Source organism: Siniperca chuatsi, linkage group LG22 (assembly GCF_020085105.1).
Source record: "Siniperca chuatsi isolate FFG_IHB_CAS linkage group LG22, ASM2008510v1, whole genome shotgun sequence".
Taxonomy (NCBI): Eukaryota; Metazoa; Chordata; class Actinopteri; order Centrarchiformes; family Sinipercidae; genus Siniperca; species Siniperca chuatsi.
In genome coordinates, this window is record NC_058063.1 from 14,785,565 (window position 1) to 14,799,085 (window position 13,521).

Genomic DNA, 13,521 nt, shown 5'->3' on the forward strand with positions numbered 1-13,521 from the left:
AAAGCCTGTTAAACCTTTCATATTAAGTTGAAATATATGCAGGAAATGGGACAGAGAACATTTTATTTTATCATTTTTGGACCACAGTGGAGCACCATAATAAAGCCAATTATGTTTCACTAAAATGGTGCTTGCTGTGAGTTTGCAAATTTGAAAAAGACTAAAAGTCTACAGCCATGCTAGCTTTAACTAGCTCTGTCAGGATGTAAGCTACTTGTACACAGCAGTGCTTTGAGCTAAATGCTAAGGTCAGCATGCTAACATGCTCACTATGACAATGCTAACATACTGATGTTTAGCAGGTATAATGTTTAGTTAGTTAGTCAAGTTAGTTTAATGTGTTATTGTGCATGCTAAAATTAGCTAATTAGCTGTAAGTAAGAAGTACAGCTGAGGCTGATGGGAATGTCAGTAGTTTTGCAGGTAAAGTTATTAGAATGTATCCTCTGAAGACCCTAAATATCTAGCAATTTCACGACAACTAAGCCAAAACCACAAATGTTAACCTCATGGTGGCGCTAGAGGAAAAGTCAGGGGGTAACCACAGTCAGTAGGATTCATCCTACTATCCAGTAGTTGCTGAGATATTTGAGTCTGGACCAAAGTGGTGGACCAACCGGCATTGCCATATCTTAAGCCACACCACTAGCATAGCTAAAGAAACTACGACAATGTGTGTAAATTATAAACACCATCTGAAAAAATCCCCACAGTGCTTTTTATCATTTCATTCAGTTTTATTACAAACAAAAAAAAAGACAGAAAAAAAAAAAGCGTCATCGTTGACATGTTTCACTCATCATTTGATCGGCACCACTACATACACAGTGACACAAGATACCCAGAAATTAACACAAACATCTGGAGAGAGGACAAAGTAAAAGTGGAAAAAGAACTAAGTGCTTGTTTTTAACACAACGTTTTAGGTCAGGGGTTGCAAAACCTTTGTACGAAACATAATTTGTAAAATGGACTGAGTATTACCTGGGAAGATCTGTGTAAAACGTCCGGGATTTATGGGATGAATTAACTCCTACAATAGCTATCTTTTTTTTTTTTTTTTACTTAAATCAGACTCTGACTAGGATTTACAGGTTGACATCAGGTTCTTAATTCAGTTTTATGACTTTACATTTGTTCAGCTATGTTTATTAAGGCGTTTTTTAATGATGCAGTATATAAAATGGATTTCCAGCCTCTGATTTTCCAGATAATTACTGTGTATTTTTACTGGGGTTAGATAGTATACATATTCTTTTTGCTCGGAGAAGCATTTAGGGTTACATATGGCCTATTTTCTATATATGCATATGTCATTTGCAAGCCCCAAATCTAAAACGTAAGCAAGAAAAATTAGATTTCTTGTAATATATCTACCTCTGAAGTTAGCACAACTTCTTCGTTTGCGTTCTCTTGTAATTATAGGACAAACATGGCAAAGAGGTGCATTGTGTGTCGCACATACTGTATTGGTTTTCATAGTTACAAAAAATGTCTCTTTTGGTAGAAGCTCTTTCTCAAATAGCAACAGCAAGAACAACAGCAACATCGACGACAACAATACTCATAATTGCGAGAGTAGAAACACAAGAGAGCACGAATGAGCTGTTTAAATATGCAAAGTATATCACAGGATTTTGAAGAAAGAAATAGAAACTTGGAAGAAAAAACAGGAAAAAAGATGGATTGAGAGAGGGAAAGGGAGGATAGGGAAGGATGGGGGCGTCGAGAGGAGTGTTCAGGGTGATCAATAGGTTTTAATAACACTGACTTGCTTATGAAAGGTTATAAACATTCATAGGAGGTTTCTGAAAAATAGCGTTGTCGCGAGGCTTTTTCTGGAACAAACCCCCAAAATACCTCAAAGCTCTGTACATAGACTAGAACCAGGGAAGCGGGATGGGATGGCGGCAAATACTTAATGTGGAGTCCTGAATTTAATCATCATATCATAGTGTGTTTATCTGAACATGTACCATTGAAAAAAGCAAAACAAAAAGCTGGAGCTGTGCTTGGAGCTGCTCGGACTGAGAAATCAAAGGGTCAGCCTCTCTGGGAGAATTAGAAACAGTATTAAAACGACTGTAGGCACAGCTTGACACCATTTTTTTCCTTCCTTTCCACGAGACAGCATTATTGTGATTAGAGCATGCTTTAGGGGATGGAGTGTGGCGGAAGAAATGATTTTCACATGCAGCTTCCTGTCAAGAGTTTAAGGACCAGGCGAGGAGGAGGAAGGTTACATGGTCTATTGAGAGATCTAAAGGTTTCTAGGATTGAGGTGGGTTGAGCGTTGTGTGTGCGTGTGTGTGTGTGTGTGTGTGTGTGTGTGTAGATGAGGTTAGAAGCATCCCAAGAGGAGGAGGAGACCTGTGTGAAGAGGCCGCTTATGAGGAATATAATGGTTTGAGGCAGACAAGAAAAGGTCACAAGAAGTTATGACACATTATGGTCTGTATGTACTGCAGGTGTGTGTCCGTGGACAGTAAGTGCACATGTGCGTGAGTGTACTGTATGCGTGTGTGTGACTGTAGTTTTTTGGGGAGTACCAGTCAGCAGAGTAAAGTTTTAGAAGACTTCTTGCAGAGAAATTGAAGATATCTTCAGCAGATGGGTTTCAGTGTGTGTGTGTGTGAGTGTGTATGTGTGTGTGTGTGTAGTCTAGTCGTCGATACAGATGACCTCTCCGCTGCGCTGCTCCCGCCGGTTGATTAGCAGCTCTGCTTCCCGCTCCTTCTTTACAGACATGGGAGGCCCATTCAACACTGCAGGGGGAGAGACGCCAGAGTTTGAGTTCAGTTCAGCCAGTTCAACATGTAACTTGTCTTTATTCTCAATGTTTTCTCGCACAGACTGAAAACAAAATATTCTCTATGAAACACTGTTATTACACACACAGGAACGCACAAATGCATATACACAAATTTAGACATCTCTCAAGAGACCTCTTTTGGATATCTGTGGATGTCCAATGGTATCTATGGATACAGTAGATTCAATACCCCGACATCGGGATAGGACCCCTTTTGGATAATTGTGAATGTCCAACAGGTTCGACATCGTGATGTTTGTGGATGTACAAAAAAATGTAATATAAGAAGATCAAGGCAATGCAAATCCCCCTTCTTAGGTGCACATGTTTCCAAGTAATCCAAGCAGGGAGATAGATTCATTGTTTCATATGTTAGTCAAAGTTTTAAAGGTGCTGCAGTACGTTTAGCATTTTTAACATCAACAAATCATTACCATGTTAATTCTGAGGCAATAGTGTAATTACAGTAAATGAGACCAAAGTGCTAACACACTTTTTTAAAAATCTGGTTATTTATCTGTGTTTACTTTGAATATTAAAAAATTGGTGAAAAAATCTGACTGAAAATTTAAATAGAAAAGGATCATAAAACAACAATTTGTAGTTAAACAATTTCTTCTTTTCCACTTAGAGTGACTGGCGCATAATTTCTCCCTATTACTGGAAGGAATCCGGGAGACAATGTGTTTAAACCAAACTCCTTTTAAAAATCTGGGTGTTTTTTTTGGTAAAAACCAATAAAAACTTTAAGCCTTACGTATTGTCAATGTAAAATTGACAACACAGTTTATTTTACTATTCTCTTCAGGAAATCAAAAGAGAAATCTTTTGACATGGACTGGGATGAAGTAACATCCTCTTTTGCAACATAGAAGCAAAGTTTATGGGAAATATGGCCTTACTTTTTTTTTTTGGTCTCAGCAATAAAAATATCTCTGGTGCTGAAAGGGAACATGCCAATCATCTCAGTCTTGTGTATTTATGACAATGCAACCACGGTATCATAATTAACTATTAAAAAGTATTACAAGTAACACCTTTAAAATGATTGCTTTGTCACGAATAAGCAAACAAACTGCATCTAGGCTTGCTTGATAATACTTTGATAATCTTTTTATTAATGATCAAACTTGCATAATACAGTACGTCAATATATCATATTACATATACAGTATCATGTTTACAATTATGATAAAACCCCAGAATGCATAACTGTTAACCTGGAGAAAGTGAGGCCGGCAATGAGTAAACACACACATTCACTCACACACAGGCAAATGAGGTCACAGACACACAAACGCACACATGCATGGAAATTTACTTCTTTCTACATGACTGCACAGCTGGCCAGCAAAGGGATCTTTGCTTCCCACATTTGTGCGCTATCATGAATCTGCTCGGGGAGTGGAACGGCAAGTTTAGCGCTCCTTTCAAAACAAAGCCAGGAATAGACTAACAGCGCACTTCTCTCACTCGCGCCATGGGGAAAGATAAACTGTCATAACACCCCCGTGCAGATCAAAGATGTGATAAGTGTATTGAGCTCAAGATGTTTTGGAGGGGGCTGTAAGTGTGTGTGTGTGTGTGTGTGTGTCCAGAATCAGAGTGGGGGGGGGCACTTATGGGAAAACGTATGGCATTTCGCCAGTGGAGGCCAACAAAGGGGATGAAGAGAAAGAGAAAGAAGAGAGTCAGTAAATGTGTATATGAGCGTGGGGGGGCCGACAAAATCTGATAAGAAGCAAAACAAATGGAGCTAAAGACTGGGTGAAAGAGCAAGAGGAATTACGGGTGCATATAGAAAAAAAGACGCAGACGATAGAGACGTGGAAGAGAGAGATGATAAAAAAGAGAGAAAAAAACAGTAGTGCATTCTGACAGATTCATCGCCATGGCCAATATAACAGCAAGAAATTGAAGTAAAGAAATGCCATAGATGTGTTTGAGGTAATTTAGAAACACCAATACATACTTTGTCCACCAGAGAGCGCTGACAAGTATATTGTTCAACTGTAAAATGAACTGCTCAGTACATAACTAGGTAATAATTGTTAAAAAACATTTTTTAAAGGATCCTTATTGAAAATTTTTGTTATGCTTTTGTTTTAAAAAACCCAAATATGCCAATATATTTGGTCAGATTTTCTAAAAGCTCTTAAAAGTTATAATCGTTAAGATGTTCATGAAATCAAACCCTGCTTTTGATAATATTTCTGACCTGTATTTTTTCAATAATAGCCATTCAATGTATTCACATCCAGTTTTTATCTCTCTATATAGTAGTTTTCATTGTTAGTAGCAGAGTCCACCATTCCCACACTGGATTCTAATTACCTACCCACACATGAGGGATTCACAGGAAACTATGCAGCATGTAATTCAGTGTGACTGTTTTTAATTTCATCACATTGACATCAGCCCCACAGTTTACTGTCCACTCTCTTACCGTAACTATAATCTAACATTTCCTACTACTTCACATGACACACGCCACATGACAATGTATTTGTCACAGAGGTTAGCGCTGCTTAAAAATGTGTCTACAAAACAGGACATGGCCATTTTCATTTTCTTACTGACTGACTTCAATATCAAAACAATGTGAGTTTGTTTGGCTGCACTGTAATCGGATACACCAGTGTTGTAGTATTAAACCACACTTGCTGTTACCACCAGTAACCAGGGTTGTAGCACCCTCAACAATACAACTTCATGTATTTAATATGGGCCTCACAAAAATCCAGTATGAGTTGGGCATATAAGGTAAAGAAGCTGTGAAGATAAAATAGGAGGAGGAATTCAATGAGGCACTTGTATTACACCAGATAACAGATTCCCTCTGCGACGTCCAACACCGTACATTTCACTCTGCCGCCAAAACCACTCTGCAATATTTCACCTCTGTCCATCCAAACTCCTCCTCCTCTTTCTTCATACAGATCCCTCACTCCCTCCAGCCAGCCCACAGCCTCACAGTAGCAGCAACATTGTTAGATAAACGTTTTCTTGTCCCAAATTAGGTTGGCAGTGATATTTGTAGTTACAGTAAAGATATGATAAATCCAACAGCCCACACCTGTACATATTTCTAAGAATTCCTAAAACTTAAAACCATTTTATTCGTCTACTGGGCCTGAAACTCTGGGACTGCACTGGATGCATCTGGATCGTCCAGAAAGCGAATAAAAAACATTCCTGGCTGACATGACAGCCTGTGTCTCTCCCCTGTAGGTTCTGCCTACTATCTGATAGAAATGAACACTGCCATCTTGGCAGGAAACGCAGCATTTTTGCTTGCTGAAAAGCTTTGCGTGAGTGTATCAAAGCCAAAACCTTTCATCAGGAACAAGCTTCTGTCTCTGAACTGTCAACTGTTCAGGAACTAAAAAAGCACAGGCTTGATTTTAGAATTAAGAGTCTGTCCAACTGAGACTTGAAAACAGTTTCATAAATCCATGTGTTGCAAGAGTTTGGAGGTAAAATCATCAATCAAGGATTTCACTGTTAAAGAAGTAATTTGTATGCATGTCTATGCTCCTGTGTGCTGACACGTGTGTTATGTTTTCTTTTAAGGTGGGGTATTGCACCTCAGTACTTTTATGAATACCGATTGAAATGTTAAATTCAAAGTATTGAAAGTTGGCATAAAATGCTTGGTCAGATTCTTAGTTTTGGTTATTTATTCTTTGATCCTGATTTAAACCTGCATTAACCTGATTTAAACCTGCATTAACCTGCAGTGTTTTGAGCACTTGTGGGCAGTGCAGCGTTGACATATTACCATATAAAGTGGATTTGGCTAACGTGTTAGCAAACAGTTGCCTATTTACACACCCAGCAGACACAGAGCAACATTAGCATTCATTTGGAGTCGTGTTACTATCCATCTAATGGGTGTAAGTGCAATATTCTCTCCGTTTAGCTCTGTTTTGGTCTGGAATTATCTGTCTCTTTAGCTGCTAAATGCTCCACTGTGTTCACCAGCTAGTTTGGTGCTTGGAATGTAGTGTACAGTGGGTCTATCAGAGTTTTTTCACTGAAAACAGCTGCCTGCAGCTGGAAACGATGTAGATGAGAGCAGTGAAACTGAACCAAAACAGTAACATTGCAGGCTGTAAAACCAAAACAATGACCTGAAAGATGCTAAAACATTCTGTAAAGCTGAGAGGAATTGCAGAGGTGGGTGATAATTCTCAGTGGGTTTGTCACTATGAGCGACTCCTTTCATATAACACTTAGTAATTTGATCCATTGTTAATATGAAAATAATGATAAGGGCAGCTTTAAGTTATAATTTTGATAATTTTGTCAAAATTGACTGCATCATATTTAGGAAAAAATCTTGTTGCTGTGTGTTAAGACAAACTTAAACATTTGAGAAGATGCATTTGAGAAGTTTAGCTTATTTTGTGAAATAGAAAAAAGTTTTTTTCAGAAAAATATTCTATCTTCCTCAAAGTAATGTATCCAGGTAATGTAACAGGTAAAGAAACTCAGGTATCATATTGGCACCAATATCGAAACATTTTAAACAATACTTAGTTTTGATAAAAATGGCAGTGCTAACATTCACACAAACACATGTACAAAAAAAACACATTCACACACACATAGCATTTATCAACCTACACATATACAGTATATTTCTCATTGCAGGCCACACCATTGCCACACTACTCTGGTCTTTATACTTCAAGCTTAAAGGGAAATACCACTCAATTGTAGCTTAAAAATACTCATATGTCCTAGAAAAGTTTGGACTGTGTAAACTATTGTTCATTTCTCTTCCTTCCAGAAACGAGGCAGAGGAGTTTGTCTTGCTCTTTAGCCTGGAATGTCACACTGATGTACAGCTCTACTGCACACACACTGAGCTGGAAAAATGATGACACAGTCCAGAGTGTTTTATTTTCTCGGGGATCGGGGGACATTTTCCAGCGTGGAATCCATCACACTGTCACAATAATGAAGCTTAAAGAACAAAAAATGTCTCTTCGGGCTTCAAAGCGAGTCTCCCTTTTTCTTTCAATGACAGATTACAGTTTTTAGCTTTGGGGAAGAGCTGCTCATAAGTACTGATTTTTACTGTGATGAGGATTAAAAACAGGAAATGGAGTGATATTCCCCTTTAAGTGACCCCTGCAAAAAGGTGCAATAGTAAATATGCTTCGTAATACAGTACATATCTCAATACCAGTCCATCAGACTGGGTCTGAGCAATGTTGCTACTGATTGTTGGACAAAGGCAACGTCTACGTTTAAAAAAAATCTATCTATGGTTCTTGCTTCTATGCTTGGTTGGACTCAGGAATGCTAGGGCAAAAGAGTCCATGGGAAGCAGTGTTTTATACTTAGAAAACTCTTTTTTTCCTTCTTTTCTTTTTTGCAAGATAATCTGAGTCCAGTTTGTTCCTTTCTGTTTGGAGTTTGGATTTCATCTGCTGTAGTCAGCAGATAAATTAAGTCCTTTGCAGGTTTCTAGGTTGTGTGTGAGGTCCACAGTGTACATATATATATATATATATATATATATATATATATATATATATATATATATATATATATATATATATATATATATATATATATATATATATATATATATATATATACACACATATATATATATATATATACACACATATATATATTCATATATATATACATATATACACATATATACACACATATACATACATACATAAACACACATATACATATATATGTGAGTATGTGAGACTGAGAAAGAGAGACAGAGGAGTGGAGGACTGTGGAGGAATGAGGGAGTACAGGGTCAAAGCGAGGAGACAGGCTTGTTCAGTCAGCCGTCCGATGAAGAATTGATCCGGGGGGAAATCTTTTTCGCCACAGAGGGAGAATCAGAAAAAGAAGTCTGTCTGAGCAGTTATAAAAAATAAAAATCCTCCTTTGTTGCATTTTTCTCCATTCCTGCCTTCATATCTGAATTCCTGAAAACCTGTGATTGCATTAACATACCGTCTACCCCCCCCCCCCAATCTTTCCCCTCAAAGTCAGATTTTTGAGCTTTTTTTCAGTAGTGCCTTTTCTCTTTGCTCAAGGATTTGTTTGTTCCAGACAGGTCATCGCTCATCGCCTCATTCCCCCCCACGCATCATTAGTGCTTCATCTTAGGGCCAGCTTTTCACCTCTCCCTCCTTATTTTGGATCTCTTTCTCTCCTCTCTCTGCAGTTGATTGCTTGTTTTTTTTATGAATCAAAGTGCCGACACTTCTTTTCACTTTCTTATTCGATCCATCCAGTGAGCTTTACTTCTCTCTTTATATTCCTCACATTCCAGCAGTGTCAAAGTGCTCTGTCCTTGGGTCCTTTTTGGACTTCCTCCTCATGCATTCAGGTTTTCGTCTCTCCTTTTCAGCTTCCACTGTGTCTTTTTCAGTCTCCATTTTTGTTACATTCCTTGATGTTTTATCCAAATGCCCTACTCCCCTCAGGGTTTCTTTGGCCGCCCGTTGCGCGGCAGGTTCTCCACCGTGTTGCTGAGCCGGTACTTGACGATGATGCTGTGCACCGTGGACTTCGGCATCCTCAGCTCCTGCCCGATGGCCCCCTCTGACTTGCCGTCCTTCCAGAGGTCCACCACTCGCTGCCGCTGCACCACATCGTGCTCCTTGGTCTTCTGGCAAGCAGCAGTTGGCCCTCCGGTGGCTCCCCAAGCAGCTACCCCGGTGGCCCCAGCAGCGGCGGCAGCTTCTGTGGGGGCAGACAAGCGGCAGACTGTAGTGGAGACTCGGAGAGGGGAGCAGGATAAAGTGACACTTTACTGGTCCCCGTAGGGAATTCTCTTTTAGTTTGCCTCCCTCCTCTGCAGGGAGGTCAGAGGTCAGGGGGGAGCTAGTGGAGCTGGCGGGGGTTCAGTGTCCTGCTCAAGGACACTTCGGCAGGGCAGGTGCTTGCAGTCATGAGGGGTTGAACCAGTGTGCTCCACTTGAAGGGCAATCTCCCTAACTTCTATGCCCCTAAAAGATGAAGTTTTGTCTAGAATGTGGGACTCCTGTTAGTGCAGATGAGTAGCTTCCTCATGGCAGTACTGATGGCTGAAACAGGTTTTCCAAAATGCAATTCAAGATATTGAGCAAATGCTGAGATATTGCCATGTGTGAGACAGCACAAAACAATCCTTCATTGGAGCATTTGGTGTCATCATTACATTTTGTAGCAAAGTTCACAGAGTGCAGCTTAAGTAGTAGATGTGTAGTTAAAAAGTGCCACGGCAGACATGCGTATTTCTGGATATGTTTTGTGTACTCAACTGAGAGAGCTTCTCTCAGGAGAGGGCTATTAATGGAGGGAAGCTAGGAGGTCGCAAAAATCAGAGAATTTTGTTGTTTTAACCTCGTCCATTTTTCCTGCTCACCTTTTTTCCTCCCTGGCTGAGTCTAAAAAGGTCAGGAACCAGCGTGACCCCAATCAAGACCATAAATGTGGTCTCATTTGCTGCATGCTTGCCCCCTGCCAGAGTTCAGGATGTTCAGAATGCACTCGGCTCAGCTCGGCCTGTGCTCAGCTCAGCTGCTCGCTGTGAGGCCCCCGCAAGCAAAAACCCACAGAGCAACACAACTCGCGCGCGACTATTTCTGAACTGCCAGCACTGGGGCCCAGCCCTCCACCGGTTCACAAGTCACAACACGACGTTTACACAACCAAACTCCTTCTGCGGTTTCTGTCGCTCTCAAAATACCTTGGTACAAAGTCCGAATGTTTTCTTGGCATGGCCAGATTCAGACAGGCTGAGCATAATGACATTTTCAGAGATAGGCCCTGGCTCTCTAAAATGCAATGTCTTTGACAGATGTCTCAGTCTACAATTACATAAATCAAGATACACCGAGTGAGAGGCAGACGCAGCAATGAGAGAACTGTGTGTTGTGGTTTTTAGGGCAAAGCTATTGGGGAATATCAGGTTTTACCAGTTATCTCTTCCACATCTCGGCTATCTAAACATCTCCGAACACGAATACACATGCAGAATGGAGAGTGAGTCTGGTGAGCATATGCTGTTACCAAGCTAATTATGAGAAAATAAATTCACAAACTGCCAGTGTGCTCTGATAGACTGCAGGCGAGTGGAGTTGGACAAGAGGCCAAAACAGAACAGATTTTTTTTTTTTTTCACGATTTTAATTCTAAAGCTTTTAACTCAATAAGTAATGAGAGCCACAACAGGACTTCAAAAGAGAAAATAAACATGCTTGAAAAAGACAGGTTTGATAGCACTCCAGACTGTGCTTTATTGTTGCGCAATGTGTCGTTACTGCTGAGCCGAGTATTGAGGTTGAACATAATGGACATAATATAACAGTGCAGCATGTTTGTGTTTGATTTTGGTAATGTCTATTTCAGGTGTCTATTTGGCAGCCACATCAGAAACTCTGCTACAAATATGGACTCCTTTTTGGATTTTGAAGGTTTCATAACTTAAGCTGCTCAGGAAGATAAAGTGTCTATTCAAAGTGCTTAAAACAGTGCTGCTTTAGAAGTCATCAGATAGTGCTTTACGCCACACATTTAAGGATTATGATGAAATTTAAGAGTTAAATAACACTGTACTTGATCACAAAACTATAGTGCATAGAGATTTTCCTAAAATACACAATTCCCAGAGTCAGTAGTTTTGATGGAGCCTGAACATTTTTAGATTTTCTTTGCTAACTGTTTTTCCACAGCAACATAACCATATAAAGATGGAATTCCTCAGATGATATCTTTAAATAGAAGCAACATTTTGGATTGGTTTTGCCCATCATCAGTACAAGTTGCCAAGTAATCAAGTCCAGATCTCTAAAGTCGGATTTGTGCTTCTCTGTCAGGGTGTCATGGAGTCTCTGTAGCTCTGCTGGAGCTGATATGCACCCTCTCAAAAATGTAACTACACTGAGTCTACAGAGACCACTACAACTACGATTAGTGAGCTTGGTCTACTTGTGTTTTCTCATACAGGTTTCTGATGCTGTTAGAGATTGTTGATGGTAAAAAAACCCCTCAGTAACTGTCTCCTTTTCAGTAATGTTAGACACATTTATATTTTGTGATATAGTAAAGTAATTTTGTGTGCAAACCGCTTTGCTGAAATCGTTACTCTCTATCGCAAAGTGAACTTAAAGGAGTACTATAGTGATTTAGGGTTTCACTTCCACAAAGTTATGAGACTTGCAAGAGATGCATTAAAAAAAGAACGGTCAAAATCGAAGCAGTACAGGCTGAAATATCCTGTCTTTTAGTACTTAGTCCATCTCCAAAAACACTGGATCCCACATTTCCCATAATGCACCACAGTCTTTCGTTAGACACTCCTCGCCTGATAAAAAGCTTGCATCTTTCAAACTCCATGCCCCCAGGTTGTAATGCAGCCTTTCTGTTAAATTAGCAGTCTTCAGTCCCAAGCAGAGATAACCCTGATGACATCACTATGACATAGTCAGGGTTATTTTCTCCTCCAGAGCCACAGAAAACATTGTACAACAGTTTTCACAGGCTGAATAGTACTCCCCATGACAAGTAAACATAACTTCATGTGTAAAATCGGTGGAATGGCGCTTTAAACATGAGTACTTTGACAAATTTGTATTTTTTTTGCTTCAGCTAGCAAAGCCATTTCCTGTTCAAATCTTTCCATAATCTCTCTAAATTAAATTAAAGTAAATGAAAAAATGTACATGGGAATGCTTTAGGTGTATAATAAATGCGCAACATGACCTTAATAAAGTACTAAATCTACTGTTGCTTTGGTGCTACAACAATCAACAGGTTAAATTCTCTGCCGAGCTATAAATCGGTTCCTGTGCCACAGGCAGCTACAGTGAGATTGCAAAAACACCTCCCAAAGAAGCATAAATCTGGCTTAAATTGCCAGCTTGCCAAGTGTCAAACAGATCAAACAAACCGGTATTCTTGTGTAAATTACCTTGAATACTATAATTATGGATGCCTTAATACCTTATGATGTTACTGATTGTAACACACCTCTCTCTCTCTCTCTCTCTCTCTCTCTCTCTCTCACAGATTCACAGACCAGCACTTGCACTGGCAGGTGAAGCCTAAAGCTCCTGAAATGACTCTTAACTGACCCCTTAAGTAGTTTCAAAGTAAGATAAGCATATTTCCACAGTGTATATTTGAACCTGCTTGTGGTAGCTTATATTTGTAACCCTTGAGATCTTAACTTCTCTGGGTTTGAGCAACACTCATCTGCACAAATTAAGTTTGTAATGATAGATCCAACTCCTGACCAAGCCACTATTTACAGTAGTAAAGGATGTCAATATCAATGGAGCTTCAAACACTGACCTGATAGGAAGGATCCGGGCGGCATCTGACTGTAGTTGGCCCCTCCCATGTGTAGGGCGCTCGGGGGGGCGGGGGTGAAGGGGGCTCCATAGTTCTGAGGGGTTGCGTAAGGTCCTGGAGGTATGGGCTACACAGAGGAAGAGGAATTATGTGTATGTACGATGTGATTTATAAAAATAGAAGATTTAACAATAAGAAAAATAAAATTATGTATGCAAGTTATGTAAGCTGAGAAAAAAAAATCTGCTGACTAAACAGTTGAGGAGTGCAACACCACAGGTGGGTGACAAGATAATAGGCTCTGTATTGTCATTGGCTGTCCTCCATTTATTATTTTTCCAGTGCAGGCAGCTGGAGCAAGTTTGAACTTGTGAATGTGGCAG

General features: G+C 39.8%; 1 protein-coding gene across 3 annotated transcripts in view; it reads right to left on the minus strand.

The window, feature by feature from the left end:
* Window positions 1–716: 716 nt before the first annotated feature.
* Window positions 717–13,521, minus strand: part of chd3 (chromodomain helicase DNA binding protein 3) — a 45,068-nt gene continuing 32,263 nt past the window's right edge. For 2 of the 3 annotated variants that reach the window (XM_044184976.1, XM_044184975.1), the window contains exons 39-40: window positions 13,139–13,265; window positions 8,845–9,544 (exon numbers count right to left, since the gene is read on the minus strand). In XM_044184976.1, coding sequence (XP_044040911.1) covers window positions 9,282–9,544; window positions 13,139–13,265 — 390 coding nt within the window. In that variant the 3' untranslated portion in view covers window positions 8,845–9,281. Of the gene's footprint in view, window positions 2,766–8,844; window positions 9,545–13,138; window positions 13,266–13,521 lie in introns of those variants that run through there. The other variant, XM_044184977.1, reaches the window with a different exon arrangement.